The sequence below is a fragment of the Sciurus carolinensis genome, chromosome 1 (genome assembly GCF_902686445.1).
Source record: "Sciurus carolinensis chromosome 1, mSciCar1.2, whole genome shotgun sequence".
Classification (NCBI taxonomy): Eukaryota; Metazoa; Chordata; class Mammalia; order Rodentia; family Sciuridae; genus Sciurus; species Sciurus carolinensis.
In genome coordinates, this window is record NC_062213.1 from 21,104,046 (window position 1) to 21,120,376 (window position 16,331).

Genomic DNA, 16,331 nt, shown 5'->3' on the forward strand with positions numbered 1-16,331 from the left:
GGTGGGAAGAAGAGAGCGAGAAAAATGAAAGAAAAGGGAGTTCCCTGTTACTCCACGGCGGGCATTGCCCACATGACACACATGAAAGCACTTTAAAGCATAATAGCTACATTTTATTGAGCACAGCTATCCCCAAAGAACAACCACGGGTCTTAATTTCATTTAATCTTCACAGCATACATCACAGTCCCCATTATACTGGTGAGAAAACTGAGACTTAGTGAGGCTAAATATATGGCTCACGTTTTGTAGCTAGGAAGAAGAAACCGAATCTGTCTGATGAAGCTAATACCCATAACCACCAAGCTCTATTGATGTATATTTTTCTCATGTTGTAGAATACCATGTGACCTCTGCATCCTTTTCTTGTGAGCTGATAACTCAGGGCTTGGTCACTACAGGATGAAGTCCAGATTTCCTCCAGTGACACATGAGGGAGGTCATAGTCCAAACCCACACTGTCGTCTCTGGAGGCAGGCTCTCACACCTGCGGCTCCTGCCAGCCCTGACTGTTTTCAGTTTGCTGGGTGCACTACAACAGCTTTCGTGCATGGTGTTGTCTGGACTGGTAATGTCCTTCCTCCTCTTCTCCTGGCTGACTCCTTCAAGCCCTTCAAAACTGAGAGTGAGTATGGCCTTCTGTAAGCTGGAAAAAAAGGCGGGGGGCTCTGGGGCCTTTCATCTCTACAGGCCTCCACCATAGCTCTTCTCAAGTTCTCCTGAAGTTCTGTGATGCCAGCTGTTTGTCTAGCGCTCCTTTCACAGCTCCACAGTTCCTTCCTCTTTGGTTTAGTGTTTCACCATCTGGAAGTCTGGAAGGACCAGAAAAAGGTGTGATAGGGTTTAGTGACAGACTTTGGTAGTCACCTTATGAACCCTTGACTTGGACCTCTGAGGATCCAGACTGGTTCCTGCAACATACCTGCAGCAGCTGGCAAAGAGAAGAATGCAGATACTACTACTACTACTAATAATAATAATAAGGTCAATAAATTCAAAGTATTCAAAAATATCAATGACCAAAACAACTATTATAGTAAAAATAATTTCTAATAATTTCATAATGAAAAGTTAATTATCTTTTGTGAATTGCAGTATGATTAAGTCAGGGCGTTCACCCAGCGGGGAGGTGGATATCATAGTCAATGTGGGGTGGACAAGGAAACAGGAGGACCTAGATTTCGCCTTCTGCTTGGGGGATTGGGCACATATTTTTTTTCCACCTTCTATTTCCTTATGTGTAAAATAGTAATAGGAGAGTTCCCCAGGCATCCTTTGGGAGGCCAGATGACGGCATGACTGCGGAAAACTCTCTGTAAGCTGTAGCATGTTTAGGGAAAAGAATGGTGGTAGTATTCCTGAGAGTGTTAGAGGAACTTACACAGTGTCCCCTTGGCCCTGCTTAACCTGGAAATGCTAGTTCGGGGAACACATCAACAACGCGGTAGGAAACTTCTGCAGCAAAATCCTATGGAAACAGGGAATGAACCAGGCAGAATAAAGGAGATGGCAAACCAAACCTCAGAGACTCTCCTTGAAAGATGAAAAATTAACTAGGCACTGTTGGGGGTGGGAACGGAATGGCTGTGCCGGACGCCCCGTCTTCAGCCTCCGGACACTTTCCTTCCCCAAAGCCATTTTAGTCAAAGGTCATGTGTGTGTCTTGTCAAAGGCCAGCTTCCAATGGAATCACTGTCCCCCGGGATAGCGGCCCCCTGACTACATCTGCATTGGAGAAATCCCAAAAGCAAACGGCCCAGCGCAAACAAGAGCAGTCCGGAGCAGCCGTCCTGGGCACCGCTCCCAGGTCCCCGGCCCCAGCCGAGGCCGCGTCCCAGCGCCCGGGCCTGGAGCAGGCACCGACGCCCGCAGCATGGCCCGCCACGCCGATCGGGTACGGTAGGCGCTTTTCTCTGAACGTCCTCCATTGCTTGGGCTCCCGGGTCAAAGCGGCTGTTCTGTCAAGCCGAAAAACCTTGCAAAGGGCCTCCGGATTTGCCGGAAAACGGTCTCTGTTGGTCTGCGTTCCCTTGCTCTCAGCTGGAGAGATTTCCAGGCGCGCAAACGCGGAGCTTAACTAATTTCGAGTTGTCTTTGCCAGAGAATGTTTGGATTTGTAAATACGTATCTTGTTTCTGGAAAACGAGCCGGTAGGACTTGCAGAGGGGCTGGGGACGTCGGCTCACCACCGCTCCAGCCCATGGCAACAGGGTGAGCCCCTTTGGCCATTACCAGCCTCAGTGGGGACTGAGTTTGCCCGCCTCGGGCAGCGAGACCGCTAGGCTCCTTCTTTATTACCTGCTAGGCAAGGGCTTGGCAAGAAGGATGGGGATTTTTAAAGACATCTATTTCAGTAACGTTCTCTGGTCTCCTACACTTGTCCCAAAGAAATAGAATCATCTTCGTGATGGAGGGAGCCCCTTCCCCACCACCGATCCCCTCGCAGGCTCCACAAAGAAAAGATGTTGATTGACCGCACAGATCCGGGGCAGCCAGTCTCTGGCCTTTTGTACTTTCCTATTTGAACAAGCTTTTCAAATGGATGTGGCTCGCTTTGGCTAAGAATAGAGGGAGCCTGGGGTCTCAACTGATTATGGGTGCTTTTGATCTGGACTTGGAAATCTCCAAGGGCAAACAGAGCAGGTGGGGAGCATTGGTGGGGGCCCCAGTCTTCAGGTGTGGAGCGGAGGGTCAAAGAGGATTGCTGGGCTTCCACACTCTAGTTTCATTTTAACAGGTTAAATACGGAGCCATTGCTCACTGATAAAGGGAATGAAAACAAGTCTCTCTAGCACTCAGCGGGATGGAGAGGCAACCCTGCTTCTGGTATTTGTTTATCTATCTCATAGCCAGTTCCACCAAGGATAGTTTTCTAACACTTGTGTTCACCAGGTATTTATTGAGCTTCTGCTCTTCTCCTTTGGGGCCACCTCCAGCTGCCAGTTGGTTTTCTCTTCTTTCCCCATAACTTTCTTGAAAGAGTGGGTGACATTCGCTATCTCTGGGTCCTTACTATCCATTTGCCCCTTTGCACCCAGGTCACTGGCATCTGCCCCTCACCTCTGAAGACCAGTCTCTGTCAGGGCCACCCACGGGCTCTTTGAAGGCAAACCATAGAGCATTTTAAAGGCTTTGCCCCAGTCTCTGTGTCATTTGGAACAGTTGGTCAACTCCCTCTATACTTTTTGGACTCTGTCCTGGATTCTGGGATACCACACACATGTCATCCCAGTTCCCTTCTGCCCTTTTGAGTTACTGTTTAATGCCTTAAGGCCTCACTTTGTACCCATGGTGTGCCCTACAGTTCCCTCCTGGACTCTCTTCCCTTGGTTGTCCTGCAGGCCCCCAGATAATCTCATCCACTCCAATGGCTTCATGATATGGTGACACATGATTTGGTCACTCTCATGACACTTGATATGGTGTCACCCCAAATCTGTAGCTTATGTTCATCTTCTTCCTAAACACTAGCACGGAACGCCAGCTCCACTTGGGTGTCCCATAGACATGCTTTGAATGTGTTTAAATCAACATGCTTGTTTCTCTCTCCTCCTCCCAGACCTGGGTTTCTTCTATTTTCTGCTAATCAACTTGCATCTCCAGTTGACCAAGCCAAACATACAGAATCAACCCAGGTGACTTCCTCTTTTCTATTCACAACAAAGTCATCAAACTTTTTCTACTCTACCTGCTGAATACAGTTCATAGGGACATCTGTGTCTCCTCTCCTGCCTCTGTTTTAATTCAGGCCATTCTAGTCAAAATTTCTCCTTAATTTCACTTGGGACCAGTCCTGCTTACTCTATGTCCCCATCTTATCTCCATGCTGTGTCACATGGTCTGCCTAAAAATGCAATGTGATCATGCAGATCCTTTGTAAAACATCTTTAATGGATTCCTAATTTATTCTTTTGAGAATTCCATTGATGTATAAAAGTTCTCCACAGTCACCTTTTACTTCCTTGTCGGTCTCATAGTTTATCACTCTGCACATCTTATGCACTACTTTGCACATTTACACACATTTTATGCACACTGTATACAAATTTAGGCATAATAAACTGCTTCCTAAATATGACTTTGCACCTTGTATTTCTCCTAGGTCAGTGCCTGACCTTTATTTTTCTTTCAAGATTCAATTGAAAGCCACTTTCTCTTGGAAACTCCCCAGAACATCTGCATCCCATCGTCCAAAATGGGTTAGGCAACCCTCCCATACTCTCCCAGAGCTTCCTCTACTTCTGCTACCAGAGCACTTATTGTTTATTGCAACTATCTGTCTAACCCCTGTTGGACTATAAACTCCTCCAGGACAGAGAACTAGTCTTTTTGTCTTAGTGTCTTTAGAGCTTTCTGCCAGTACTCAATTAGGATGCTTCATGAATTCTCATGAATTCTTACGTAATTCTTGTGAATGAATATTATGTTCAGGTATAGAATTAGATGACAGAGATACAAAAGGGCATCTGAAAATATCTGTGCTACAATATGGCGAAGAACAAAAATCAACCATGATTAATCAGGAGGCACACTCTTCTGCTTACTTAAAATAGGAAGGGTTTAGACTCTGTGGGTGTTTGAGAAAATGATCCAAGTCTCTGGTTCTACCAACTTGCCCTATAATTCACATCTCCACTAGGGGTTTCTTCCTGTTACTTCCAGTTCCTTTTATTACTTCCAGCTTCTACCCTAACCTTACCCAAGGCCAAGAAGAACTATATGAAAGGCCTTTGCAATTTTGCCTCTGATGACTTCATGAAGGCAAAGGAATCTTCAAACTGGAACCTGGTGTGGGACATTGAAGGCTTAACGAGACTCTTGTTAAATTGACTCAGACAAGGCATCCAGGGCCTCAGAGTAGACCAGCGAGTAAAATCTCTAAGACTCTCTAGAGAGTGATGGAGCCTTTGCAAGATTAGGAATGAGAAAGTGCATTCTGATTTTGTAAAAAAGAGACACTGTGTATATTCTGAAATTCTAGACAGAGAAGTGAATAATGATTGTATTCTACAGGGACTTAAACTTCAAGTTGTTCTTAAACTGTTTGCAACCATGGTCCTTTTGAGATTTGGATGCATGCTACCCTTTTCAGAAAAAAAAAAAAAAAAAAAAAAGAGCACACTATACAACATAGCACTTTAACTTCCAAAGGGTTCCTACCAGTCTACCCTGGGATTCCCTTGAGTTGTTATGAATCTCCAGTTAAGAATTTCTAATCAAAGGATTAATTAATTCAGTAGATGTTTGGAAAAGGAAGTAGGTGGTGATTAGGAGCAAGCATAACTCAAATTATGCATGTTTTCTCTCTTGAGAGGATCCCAGTGTAATGAGTGCTAATGACCATGAACTTGGAGTCATGGGACCTGGGCTCATGTCCCTGCTCTGGCAATCACTATGTGAGTATTTTCTCTCTGAGTGATTATTTCATTGTCTATAGAAAAGGGATAATGAGCGTTGGGAGTTTTAAGTAAAATAAATTATGTGAAAGTACCTAGAACGTGGTTATACTTAATAAACATTATTTCAAAACCTTGATTTCAGGAAGGCCCAAATCCTATGACATTCTTTTGGATCAGAAGGGTGCATATGGGCTGCATTAATAACTGAGTGCATTTGTTAAAGAAGAGCTGATTAGCAGAGGCATTGGCAGATGGACGTCTTTACTGGTATGCTCCTGGGCCCTGTGCTCACTCCTGATTATTTATCACTGATATCTGTGAATGGATCATATTAGCTCAGGAAAGAGGCATGAGGATTAGGAGTCCAAATGTTATCAATATATTGTAGTCTATTTTGACTTTTTATTTTTGCAGTGTGTGTGTGTGTGTGTGTGTATGTGTGTGCAGAGACACATATAAAATGTCTTATGCAAGGGCCTTTAAAATCAGTTGCAAATGATTGGGTGTGTGTGTATGTGGTGAGAGAAGTGGGTGGGAAGGAGAGAGAGAGTGAGTTTGAGAGGGAAAGGAAGAGAGAGAAAGACTGGGAGAGGGAGATTGAGAAAGGAAGAGACAGAAGAAAAGTTAGAGATGTGATAACTTCAAAGGGTTAAGGTTTAGGGGTTTAAACAGACAATAAAGTCAACAGTGAGTTATTCTAAAATAAAGTTTGGTTTTATAAAAAACGGTTGTTTACAGTACAGAACACAGAAGGTGAGAGCCATTCTAATCTGCTTTGTTTCTTTAAATATATTTTTTATAACTCTATTTTGTTCATTTATTTTTATGTGATGCTGAGGATCAAACCCAGGGCCTCACACATGCTAGGCAAGCGCTCTACCACTGAGCCACAACCCCAAGCCCCTAATCTGCATTGTTTAGACCAACTTTAGAACAATTTTATCAAGATCTGGGTGCTACACATTAACTTAATAGCAATTATTATTATACGCCAACCACTGTGCTAGATGTTGAAGGCAGAGCTCAAAAAGACCTAATCTCATGGAGTTTACAGTGTAACAGAGGGGCTAGACCAGGAACCAGGTGACTTTAATTTAATGTTATACTTGCTTTGCCAGGAGAAGCTTAGGCCCCATAGAACACCTAAGAAGGGGTATTTAATCCAGACCTAGTGGGTACAAGGTAAATTTTCTACAGGAATTAATTTCTAAATTTAGACTCAGGCTGAGTAGGGATGAGCAAGATTAAGCTGGTGGAAGGAGCAGGTTTGGTGACGGTCCCCTCAGTAGGCCATGGCAAGGAGGCTGCTCGAGAAACTGCAGAAAGCAATTCAGAAGGCAGGGGATGAGAGAGACCAGACTGGAGTGGTGATTAGTAATCATGGGGCTGTAATTAATCCCTAGGAGAAGGGGAACCACGGGAGGTTGTGGCAGGGGTGTGTCATGAGCAGTTTCATGTTTTGCAAAGATCATTCTGGCTGTAGTGTGGACAGTGTTTGGGGGATGATTGATGAGAAAGACCACTTAGGAGGCACTGTGGTGACATAACCAAGAAAAGATGGTGGCCCCAACCAGGATGGTAGCATGAAGATGACAAGAGTGTATTAATTCAAAGGCAAAAAATGAGTAGATGCAAAGTGAAGAGCAAGAGAGGCCTGAATGCCTTAGAAAGGATGGGCAGACTCTTCTGTGCAAAATATAAGATTTGAGAGTCATGACATCTGTCTTTACAGCTTTCGTTCTGACGTAGAAAGGAGGTTCACATTGTGCTTGCCATCTCTGAGGTGGCAGGACCACTGGAAACACAGGGACATAAATTTCAGCTCAATACAATGAAGAGTATCCTAACAGCTGTTCCAAGGCAATGAGTTCTTTGTCACAGAGATTTTTAAGCACTGGCTTGATATCTGTTTGAAAAGCTGGAGCAGCAGGGGAAGGGCTGGCCAGACTGGAGGGCATCGACATTTCCTTTCAACTCCAAGATTCCAGGCTTCGGTGCATGAAGTTCCAGTATCTGAGCTTGGTGTTTACGTCTTAGCATGAGGCAGCGTTGCTGGCGGCCCTGCGTCCTGGCTTCCTGGTGCAGGCCGAGGTTATGTCAAAGTAGCTATGAAGAGCATCCTCTTTCACACTCAAAAGCATTCCAGTTTGAACAATAAATTTTATAGTCATTGATTTCCCCCAACTTAACTTTCCTGCCTCATCCCCTGTCATCATTTTAGAAATGCCATGAACTTCTCCTGCTGAAGGGTTTGTTGCCCTGGGGCAGACCCAGCATTTGATTGTAAGTTTTGTTTACTTATGCCATTTCCCACTCCAGCAATACCCCTCTTCTCCACATTCTAAAACCTTCACCGAAAATATACCATTTCCTCAAGTCCTAAGCTCAGCCAACACTGCCTCCTTCAATAAGCCTTTCCTTCGTCTTTTTTTTTTTTTAAGAAATTAAGCCTTTTTACAACATGATAGTTTGCATTATATTGCTGAGTGACTATTTTTGTTCTCATTTGAACCCCTTTTCTAAATGACCATTTCCTTTTAGTCCAGTCCTAAGATCTGTGAAAACTTCCACAGTAACTCAGTGGACTTGAATGGTACTTTGTCTAAGGCAATGTCCCCTTTTCAGGGAGTTTTTATTAAAAAAAAAAAAAAAAAGTCATTTTTATTATGTAAGTGATACATGCATTTTGTAGAAAATATTAAGTAAAGAAAAGCACAAAGAAAATAATTGTCTATAATCTCACTACCTAGAGATAAGCATTAACACCTGGGTTAATCCTCCTTGTATAGTCTTTTATTCACATGTATTCTTATTTTTTGTTCTTTTTAGATATATATGATAGAAGAGTGTATTTTGACATATTATACGTACGTGGAATAAGCTTATTCTAATTGGGATCCCATTCTTATGGTTGTACATGATGTGGAGTTTCACTGGTTGTGTATTCATATATGAACATAGGAGGGCTATGTCTAATACTGTCTTTCCTATTCCTATACCACTCCCTTCCCTCAATTCCCCTTTGTCTAATCACTAAACTTCTCTTCTTCCCCTCCCCACCTTGTTGTGTGTTAACATCTGCATATCAGAGAGAACATTTGACCTTTGGATTTTTGGGACTGGCTTATTTTACTTATCATGATAGTCTCTAGATCCATCCATTTACGGACAAAAGTCATAAAGTCATTCTTTTTATGGCTGAGTAATATTCCATGGTGTCTATATACTACATTTTTAAAATCCATTCATCTGTTGAAGGCCATCTAGGTTAGTTCCATAGCTTAATTATTGTGAATTGAGCTACTATAAACATTGATGTGGCCACGTCTCTGTAGTATGCTGGTTTTAAGTCCTTTGGGTATAAACCGAGGAGTGGGAAGCTGGGTCAAATGGTGGTTCCATTCCAAGTTTTCTGAGGAATCTCCATACTGCTTTCCAGAGTGGTTGTACAAATTTGCAGCCCCACCAGCGATGTATGAGAGTATCTTTTCCTTCACATCCTCACCAACACCTGTTTCACTATGTTGAATTAATATCTGAACAGTATTAATGATGGAAAAACACCTGTTGTTTCTTGTTTTCTTAATAATTGCCAATCTGACTGGAGTAGGATAGAATCTCAGTGGTTTTGATTTGCATTTCTCTTAATTGCTAGAGATGTTGAACACTTTTCATTTATTTGTTGATCATTTGTATTTCTTCTTCTGCACATGTATTCTTAAAATTAGTCACACCTATTTTTCTGTAATCTGTCTTCACTTAATAACACACCAAAAGTATCACTGCATGTTGTTATGTATTTTTCACAAACATGATCTTCAGTGAGTGCAATTGTATTCCATTCTATGCTGCCTTATGATTTCTTTATTGCTGTACAATAGGCTATTTCCACTTTTTTGATGTTAAGTGCTATGATAACTGGTCCTCTGAGATATACACATTTATACCTCCATTCTGTATGGTATGTTTACATGTTCTAAAAGGGCAAAATAGTGCATCATACTAAAACATATTTTTTTAAAAAAGGTATAATTTTATTTTAAAAAATTTTATTTTTATTTTATGCTACAAATATCATACATAAAAGTTTACTTGTGCAACATAATTTTAGTTCTATAATTTAATGAAGGCATCTGATGTTAAATGTGTGAATAACCTGTAAGCTCAGTAAAGAAGTGATTGATAACTGATAAATAGAATACCTAGACAAAGAATCAAGTTTGAAATCTAAAAATGTCAGTGTCTTCATATCAATGTGAGACAAATTATAAGCTGAATATACAGGAAAGTGAGGTCATGCTTGCTACATGAATATAGTCCTCTGAAAAGAGGGTGTTTTGGTGTTTAGAGAAAGTATGAGACCATGGACTTGTATCCTTATTCTAAGGTAAATAATTTATCATCTTAGATATCAACGAGCGGGAAGGTCTCCATTGTAGAGGACAATGTTTTTGTCTGAGGAGAACCAGGCATTGACTGGGAAATAGTGTGTGTCTGTTCAGTCAGTTTTCAACAGAATAAGCAAAAGATGTTATTATGGCTTGAATTGTATCCCCCTCCAAATTCATATGTTGAAGTCATAACCCCTGAGACCTTAGAATGTGACCTTATTTGGAGATAAGATCTTCACAGAGGTAATCACATTAAAGCAGGTCACCAGAATGGGTCCTAACTCATATGACTGGAGTTCTTATAAAAAGAGGAAATTTGGGTACAGAGACATACATGGAAGGAAGATGATGTGAAGTGACTCAGGGAAAATGAGTCTATAAATGTCTATAAGCCAAGGAGGCAGGACTCAGAAGAAAGCAACCCCACTGATGGACTGATATCTTGGACTTCTGGCCTTCAGAACAGGAGCCAATACATTTCTATTGGTTAAACCACAGTCTGTGGCACTATGTTATGGTAGCCTGAGATGCCTAACACAAATTTCCTTAGCATGGATTTAGCAGGTGGCACTCAACGTGTCGTTATTTTATTCTCTTGTCACTAGAGAGTCTGCTGTGGCTCATAGGAACATTAGGTGACAGTGTTTTGCAATTCACAATTTACAAAGCATTTTCATATCTATGGTCCCCTTTAACCCTGACCAAAGTATGTGAAATGAGAGTTTTTATCATCTCTGTTTTAGATATAGGAAATGAAGTATCAAAGACACTGAGTGAATTGTTTAAGTTTTTACAGTTTGAAATTCAAGCATGGATCTTCTGACACGAAATACTGTGTTTTTTAAATAAAAAACATGATTAACATATCATCTCCCTTCTTTAAAGTGAAAGGACATGGATTGTGGCATGCTGAGCCACATTTCCTCTTTTTATATAACTCCCTGGAGAATGGTTTTATTAGCCCACTTGCTGGAATGTATCAGAAGCCTGAAGCCACCTACTCCACCCACATCTTCATTATCAAATGTTTACCAGGAATCCTTGATTTAGGCCTCTCTGTTTATGTGCACAGAATATGTCTCCTCCACTCAGAAGCTTTGTTTACTGACAAAATAGGCTTTCTCCTTACACTGTTTGATTACTGACAAATTCAACTGCAAAACTTTGGACATGTTGGATATAATTGAGTTTTTCCATCATTAATACTGTTCAGATATTAATTCAACATAGTGAAACGAGGGGCGCCTAACATTTTCCTGGAAACTGCTTGACTTTAATCAGCGGGAACAAATGCAAGATTATTGCACTTTTTCCTTGGGTGACCTAAGCTTGTTCTTGGCACCCGTGAGCATAGAGCACTGGGTTGTCTGAGTGTTTCAGTGGCTTCTACCCAGGGGAGTTATTAGTTTTGAACCTTGGGGATAATTCCATAAGAATGCAATTCTTTTCCTCCCTGAAAGAACAAAATGTTGCTTGTGTTGGGTTATCCTCGCTATGCGATAAAACCAGGGGTTCCCAAATTGTGAAGCCATACTGATCTACAGGTAGGACTGATTGAGCAAAACCGAACCAAATACAATAGACAATAACAATAACAAAATCTCGGGATGCCCCAGTTAAAGTTCAGTTTAAACAATGAATACTATTTTGGTATAAACATTTCCTCAATGCTGAAAAACTACAAATTATGGTATATAGCAGTCCTGTCTATAAGAGAGATGGAAATGTTTGTTGATAATACATTCCATATTTCAGAAGTCTGTGAAAATTGTGCATTTACCCAGTAAGCCTTCAGAGGTTATTGATAATGTTAAATTTCCTTGATTTTGGTTGGAAGTTTAAAAAAAAATTTATCTCCAAAGCACTGATCATTTCCTGTTGGAACCACAATTGTACTCCCTTTTTTGATGACTTGTATTCTAGGAATTTTGTAAAGCGCTTAACATTGTCTCATGCAATCCTCAAAACCTAAAGGTGGCAAACTGTAACTTGCAGGACAAACCTTGTCCCACCTGTCTTTTGTTTGTTTTGTTTTCTTGAGCACATATCATAGTTTTATTTTATACTTGCAGAACAAAATACAACAAAAGAAAAGAGCTTGTTCATAAACAGACTCAGGAAAGGGCTCCTTCAGAAAGAGAAAGGAATGTCTAGATCGGTGCACTGGCTGCCACATAGTCACCTGGAGGATGTGTTTAAATACCCAGTGCTGGGTGCTCCACATGGAACTTCTGACTCAGTGGTTCTACTGTGGGACTGAGAGGTCACATTTCTAAGTTGTTTGTGTGTATGCGTAGTGCTGAGAACTGAACCCAGGGCCTTGTGCATGAGAGGCAAGCACTCTACTAACTGAGCTATATCCCCAGTCCTTTCTAAGTAGTTTTCAGGTGATGCTCACACTATGGTCTGGGGATCATAGTTTGAGAACATTGGCACAGATTCTAAATAAAGTTTATCTATTTATCTGCACACTTATGCAATTTATTTGTTTAGCTGACAAATGTGAAATCACATATATTGATTGTATAAACATGAAGTTTCCATATGTGTATATATTTTGGAATGATTAAGACAACAAGCTCATTAACATATACATCACCTCATATATTTATCATTGGTGATGTGAACATTTAAAGCTACTCTTAGACATTGTCTTTTTCTTAGTGCCTGTTTATTTTTCATTGGTGCATATTAGTGACACTCATTAGTGGCTTCCATTGTGGCATATTTGTATACACATAAAAGTGCAGTTTGATCGATTTCACACCCCAGTTCCTTCCCCCTTTCCCTCCTCTCTCCCACTGATTCCCTCCTGTGCCCTAATGGCCTTCCTTCTACTTTCATGGCATCCCTTTTCTTGTTGGTGTTTTTCTCCTCTAGCTTTCACATGTGAGAGAAAACACACAATGCTTTTCTTTCTGAATCTGATTTATTTTACTCAAAATTACGAACTTCAACTGTATCCATTTTCCTGCAAATGATATACTCTTGTTCTTCATGACTGAGTTCAACTTCATTGTGTATAGATACATTTTCCTTATCCATTACTCTATTGATTGACACTAGGCTCATTTCATAGCTTGTCTATTCAAATTGTGATTTTCAAGTATATAATATGTATTTGATTAATCAGTTCCCATGTTGTACAACAGGTCTCCAGAACTTATTCCTCCTGTCTAACTGAAACTTTTTGATTGACATATACCATTATCTCCTACCTCAGCCCTTAGTATCCACAAATCTACCCTCCTGCTGTCTGCTTCTATGGGTTCAATTTTATATGTGTGTGCGTGTGTGTATGTGTGTGTGTGTGTGTTCCATATATAAGGGAGATCATGCAGTATTTGTCTTTCTGTGCCTGGCTTATTTCACTAAGCATAATGTCCTTCAGTTTCATCCATGTTGCTGCAAATTATAAGAGCTCATTTTTAAATACTGAATAGTATTATATTGTGTGTATATAATCACATTTTCTTTATTCATCCATCAGGTGATGGACTCTTAGGTTAATTCCAGATATTGGCTCTTGTAAGTAATGCTGTGATAATTGTGGAAGGACACATACCTCTCTGACCTTCTGATTTCATTTTCTTTGGATATATACCTAGTGGTGGAATTTTTCTATCACATGGTAGTTCTGTTTTTAATATTTTGAGGCGCCTCTATACTGGTTGTGCCCCCTTACACTGCCAACAATAGCATTAGAAGGTTCTCTTTTCTTCACATCCTCACCAATGCTTATCTTTCATATTCCAATAATGTGAGGTGACATATCATGGTTTTAATTTTCATTTTCTGTCATGATAAGTGATGTCAAACATCTTTTCATATGCTTATTGGTCTTTTGTATGTGTTCTTTTGAGAAATGTTAATTCAGGTTATTTGCTCATTTTTAAATAAGGTTATTGGGCTGTGTTCTTTGTGTATTTTGGATATTAATCCCTTATCAGATATATAGTTTGCAGGTATTTTCTGTAGGTCTTCTCTTCATTCTCTTGTTTCCTTTGCTATACAGTATCCATGTGTTTTTTAAATAAGATTTTCTTGGAACAGAGCCAACTCCCCATTTGCTCACCCCCCATATGGTCTGTGACTGCTTTCATAGTACAGCAGCAAGTTGAATCGGGACAGAGATCCTCCTATGGCTCACAAGACCCAACAGATTTATTTTCTGGACTTTTACAGAAAGTTTGTTACATGTGCCCAAAATCACCCTTGGAAGGAGTTACTGTTATTCCTATTTTTAGATAACAAAATGAAGGCCTGATGGGGGTAAGTAACTTCTGAAAGTTCTCAAAAACTCTCATAATCCAAACCGAGGTCGGCTGAATTCCAAAGCTTCAACTCATACTCAGCTGATCTGAGAGACTGATTGTTAATTGCATTTGTCCTCCCTGGATTTAACAATGGGGGAAGTGGTCTTGTGATTTCTGTTACGTATCCATCCGTCCCAAAGATGGTGCAGGGGCTGAGCACCCAGGCTCTGGAGTCACACTGCTGTAAGCCCCAGCTCTATCACTGCATTTCTCTGTTCCTACTTCCACCCCCCATAAATTACAGATAATGATAGTACCTATTAACATGATTAAATGAGATCATGTCTATAGAGAAATTGCATGAGTGCTGGGCATGTGGTCTGCAAGACATTTGTTATTTTTATTTGAAATCACTAGTATTTTGAAATAGAGAATCTGTGGAAGTAGAAACAATGTGTGTGGAGAGGGTGCTGTGCAAAGCACCTCCGCAGCTGGCTGTCACAGCTCCCTACCCGGGACTCACTGAGCATGGTGGCTCCGACTTTTCAGATACCAGCTAGGAAAGAAGACTTTGCTGCTTTTTTTTTTAATCAAAGATGACTTTGGCCTGCACCATCTCCTCGTCCCTTGGTGGCCACGTGCCTGGGAAAGGCCTGTTGTGAGAGGTTCCCAGACATTCATGTGGTGCTCACTGGATCTAGATCTGTCAGAGCTATTGTCCCTGATATTTATAGTCCTAATACTGATGCCCACTAGCTCCACACTGGCTTGAAACCTCATCAGGGCTGTCAGAGAATGACCTTCCTGAATAGTACAAGACTAGCTATTTCCCTCAGAAGCACCTCAATCTGTAATTTGATCCCTAGGTAAAAACAAGAACAACAATCAGTTTTTACTAGTAATCCTCACCCTTCAAAGTACTAGGAATAGTAGTGTGCATTAAGTCATTGGAATGACCTTGATCTTCTGAGGGGATAAGTTGGTTCCTTGGTGCGATGGGTCTAGAAGGTGTGGTATAGTGTCTATTAACCTTTCCATGGTAGCTAAGAGGGAGCAAATCAAATCGCAGTGGTGACGTCTGGAGGCTTGCCTGAAGTAATGCAGCAAGAGTGTGTGGACCTCTCTGCAGGGTTTTGCAATTTTCCCAGCATGTCTTAGATGCCTAGGCATAGAAGCAAGAAAATGGTATTATTTTTCCAGAACTAGGGATAAGCACTCCTCCAGAATCTAGAAAATTCTAGCAAGCTCTTATCTTGGGCGGCCAGGCTGGGGGGTATGGAGGGTGAAGGCCTGAGCCACCCTGCAGCCATTTCGCAGGAGGAAACCTGCAGGAAGTTGCCTGATCCCTTTTCTCTTCTGCCTCAACGATCCATGCTTGGGTTTTATTTTCCTAGCAGGCACTTCTTTCCTTACTTTATTCAATGGATGTTAATTGAGTGTCCTCATGCCAGGCTCTGGGGACGCAGGGAAGGCCATCGACTTGCTCTTTACAGTCCAGTGGGGGAGGTACTAATGTTAGGAGTTGGGTAAGTGCTGCACCACATGAACAGAGGGGAGGAGAAGGAGAACAATGATGGGAGAGGGCTCAGGGTAGTGAGGGAAGGCTTTTCTCTGAGCTGAGAACTGAGGCATCAGTGGGACCAGGAGAAGAGAAGCCCAACAAGTTAGTTTCCAAGTTTAGTCAGGTCCAACTTAGCAGTCCTGAAGCGTGAGCCTAGATTTGTCCAACTCTAAGAAGTGTCTACTTCTTATTAAGTCTTAAGCGATTATACTGGCTTTCAAACATTTATGTTTAGCTGTACAATTACTTCATCAACAATGGTAAGAAAATCATTCACCAGTTCTGATCATTTACTACAGGTTAGCCAGGATGTGCATGTAAACGAAAAATGCAAAGTCGGGTGCAGCTGCGAGCAGCAGGGCCGAGGAACATTGAGAAAAGCATTGTTAAGCTGGAGTTGGGGTAATGCAGGAGTCCAAATGCCCTTCAAATTCCTCACAATACCCCCCTTTACTCCAGAAGATTACAGCATTCATTAAAATGCAGGGCACGCACATCCCACTTGTTGATTCCTTTCATTCCTAGACAAACACAAGTCTAATAAAAAGGCAAACATGTCTGCCCAGGTCACAAGTTTCTTGGGAATGTGGATACGTCTGGGAGGTTAGGCTGATACTGCTAGCTAGTTGCCATTGTGTTGTGAGCTCTGGAAATCATTCAGCACTCTGTTGTTCTAGAGTAGTATTGGCTGCAGTGCTAATGACATACTGCAACCCACTGCCAA

At 41.4% G+C, this 16,331-nt stretch overlaps 1 protein-coding gene across 5 annotated transcripts in view; it reads left to right on the forward strand.

The window, feature by feature from the left end:
* The first annotated feature begins 504 nt into the window (after positions 1-504).
* The window catches only part of Enpp2 (ectonucleotide pyrophosphatase/phosphodiesterase 2), a 107,572-nt gene continuing 91,745 nt past the window's right edge, over positions 505-16,331 (forward strand). For 2 of the 5 annotated variants that reach the window (XM_047544150.1, XM_047544172.1), the window contains exon 1: positions 506-625. In XM_047544150.1, coding sequence (XP_047400106.1) covers positions 551-625 — 75 coding nt within the window. In that variant the 5' untranslated portion in view covers positions 506-550. Of the gene's footprint in view, positions 626-1,711; positions 1,895-16,331 lie in introns of those variants that run through there. The other 3 variants (XM_047544157.1, XM_047544163.1, XM_047544202.1) reach the window with 3 other exon arrangements.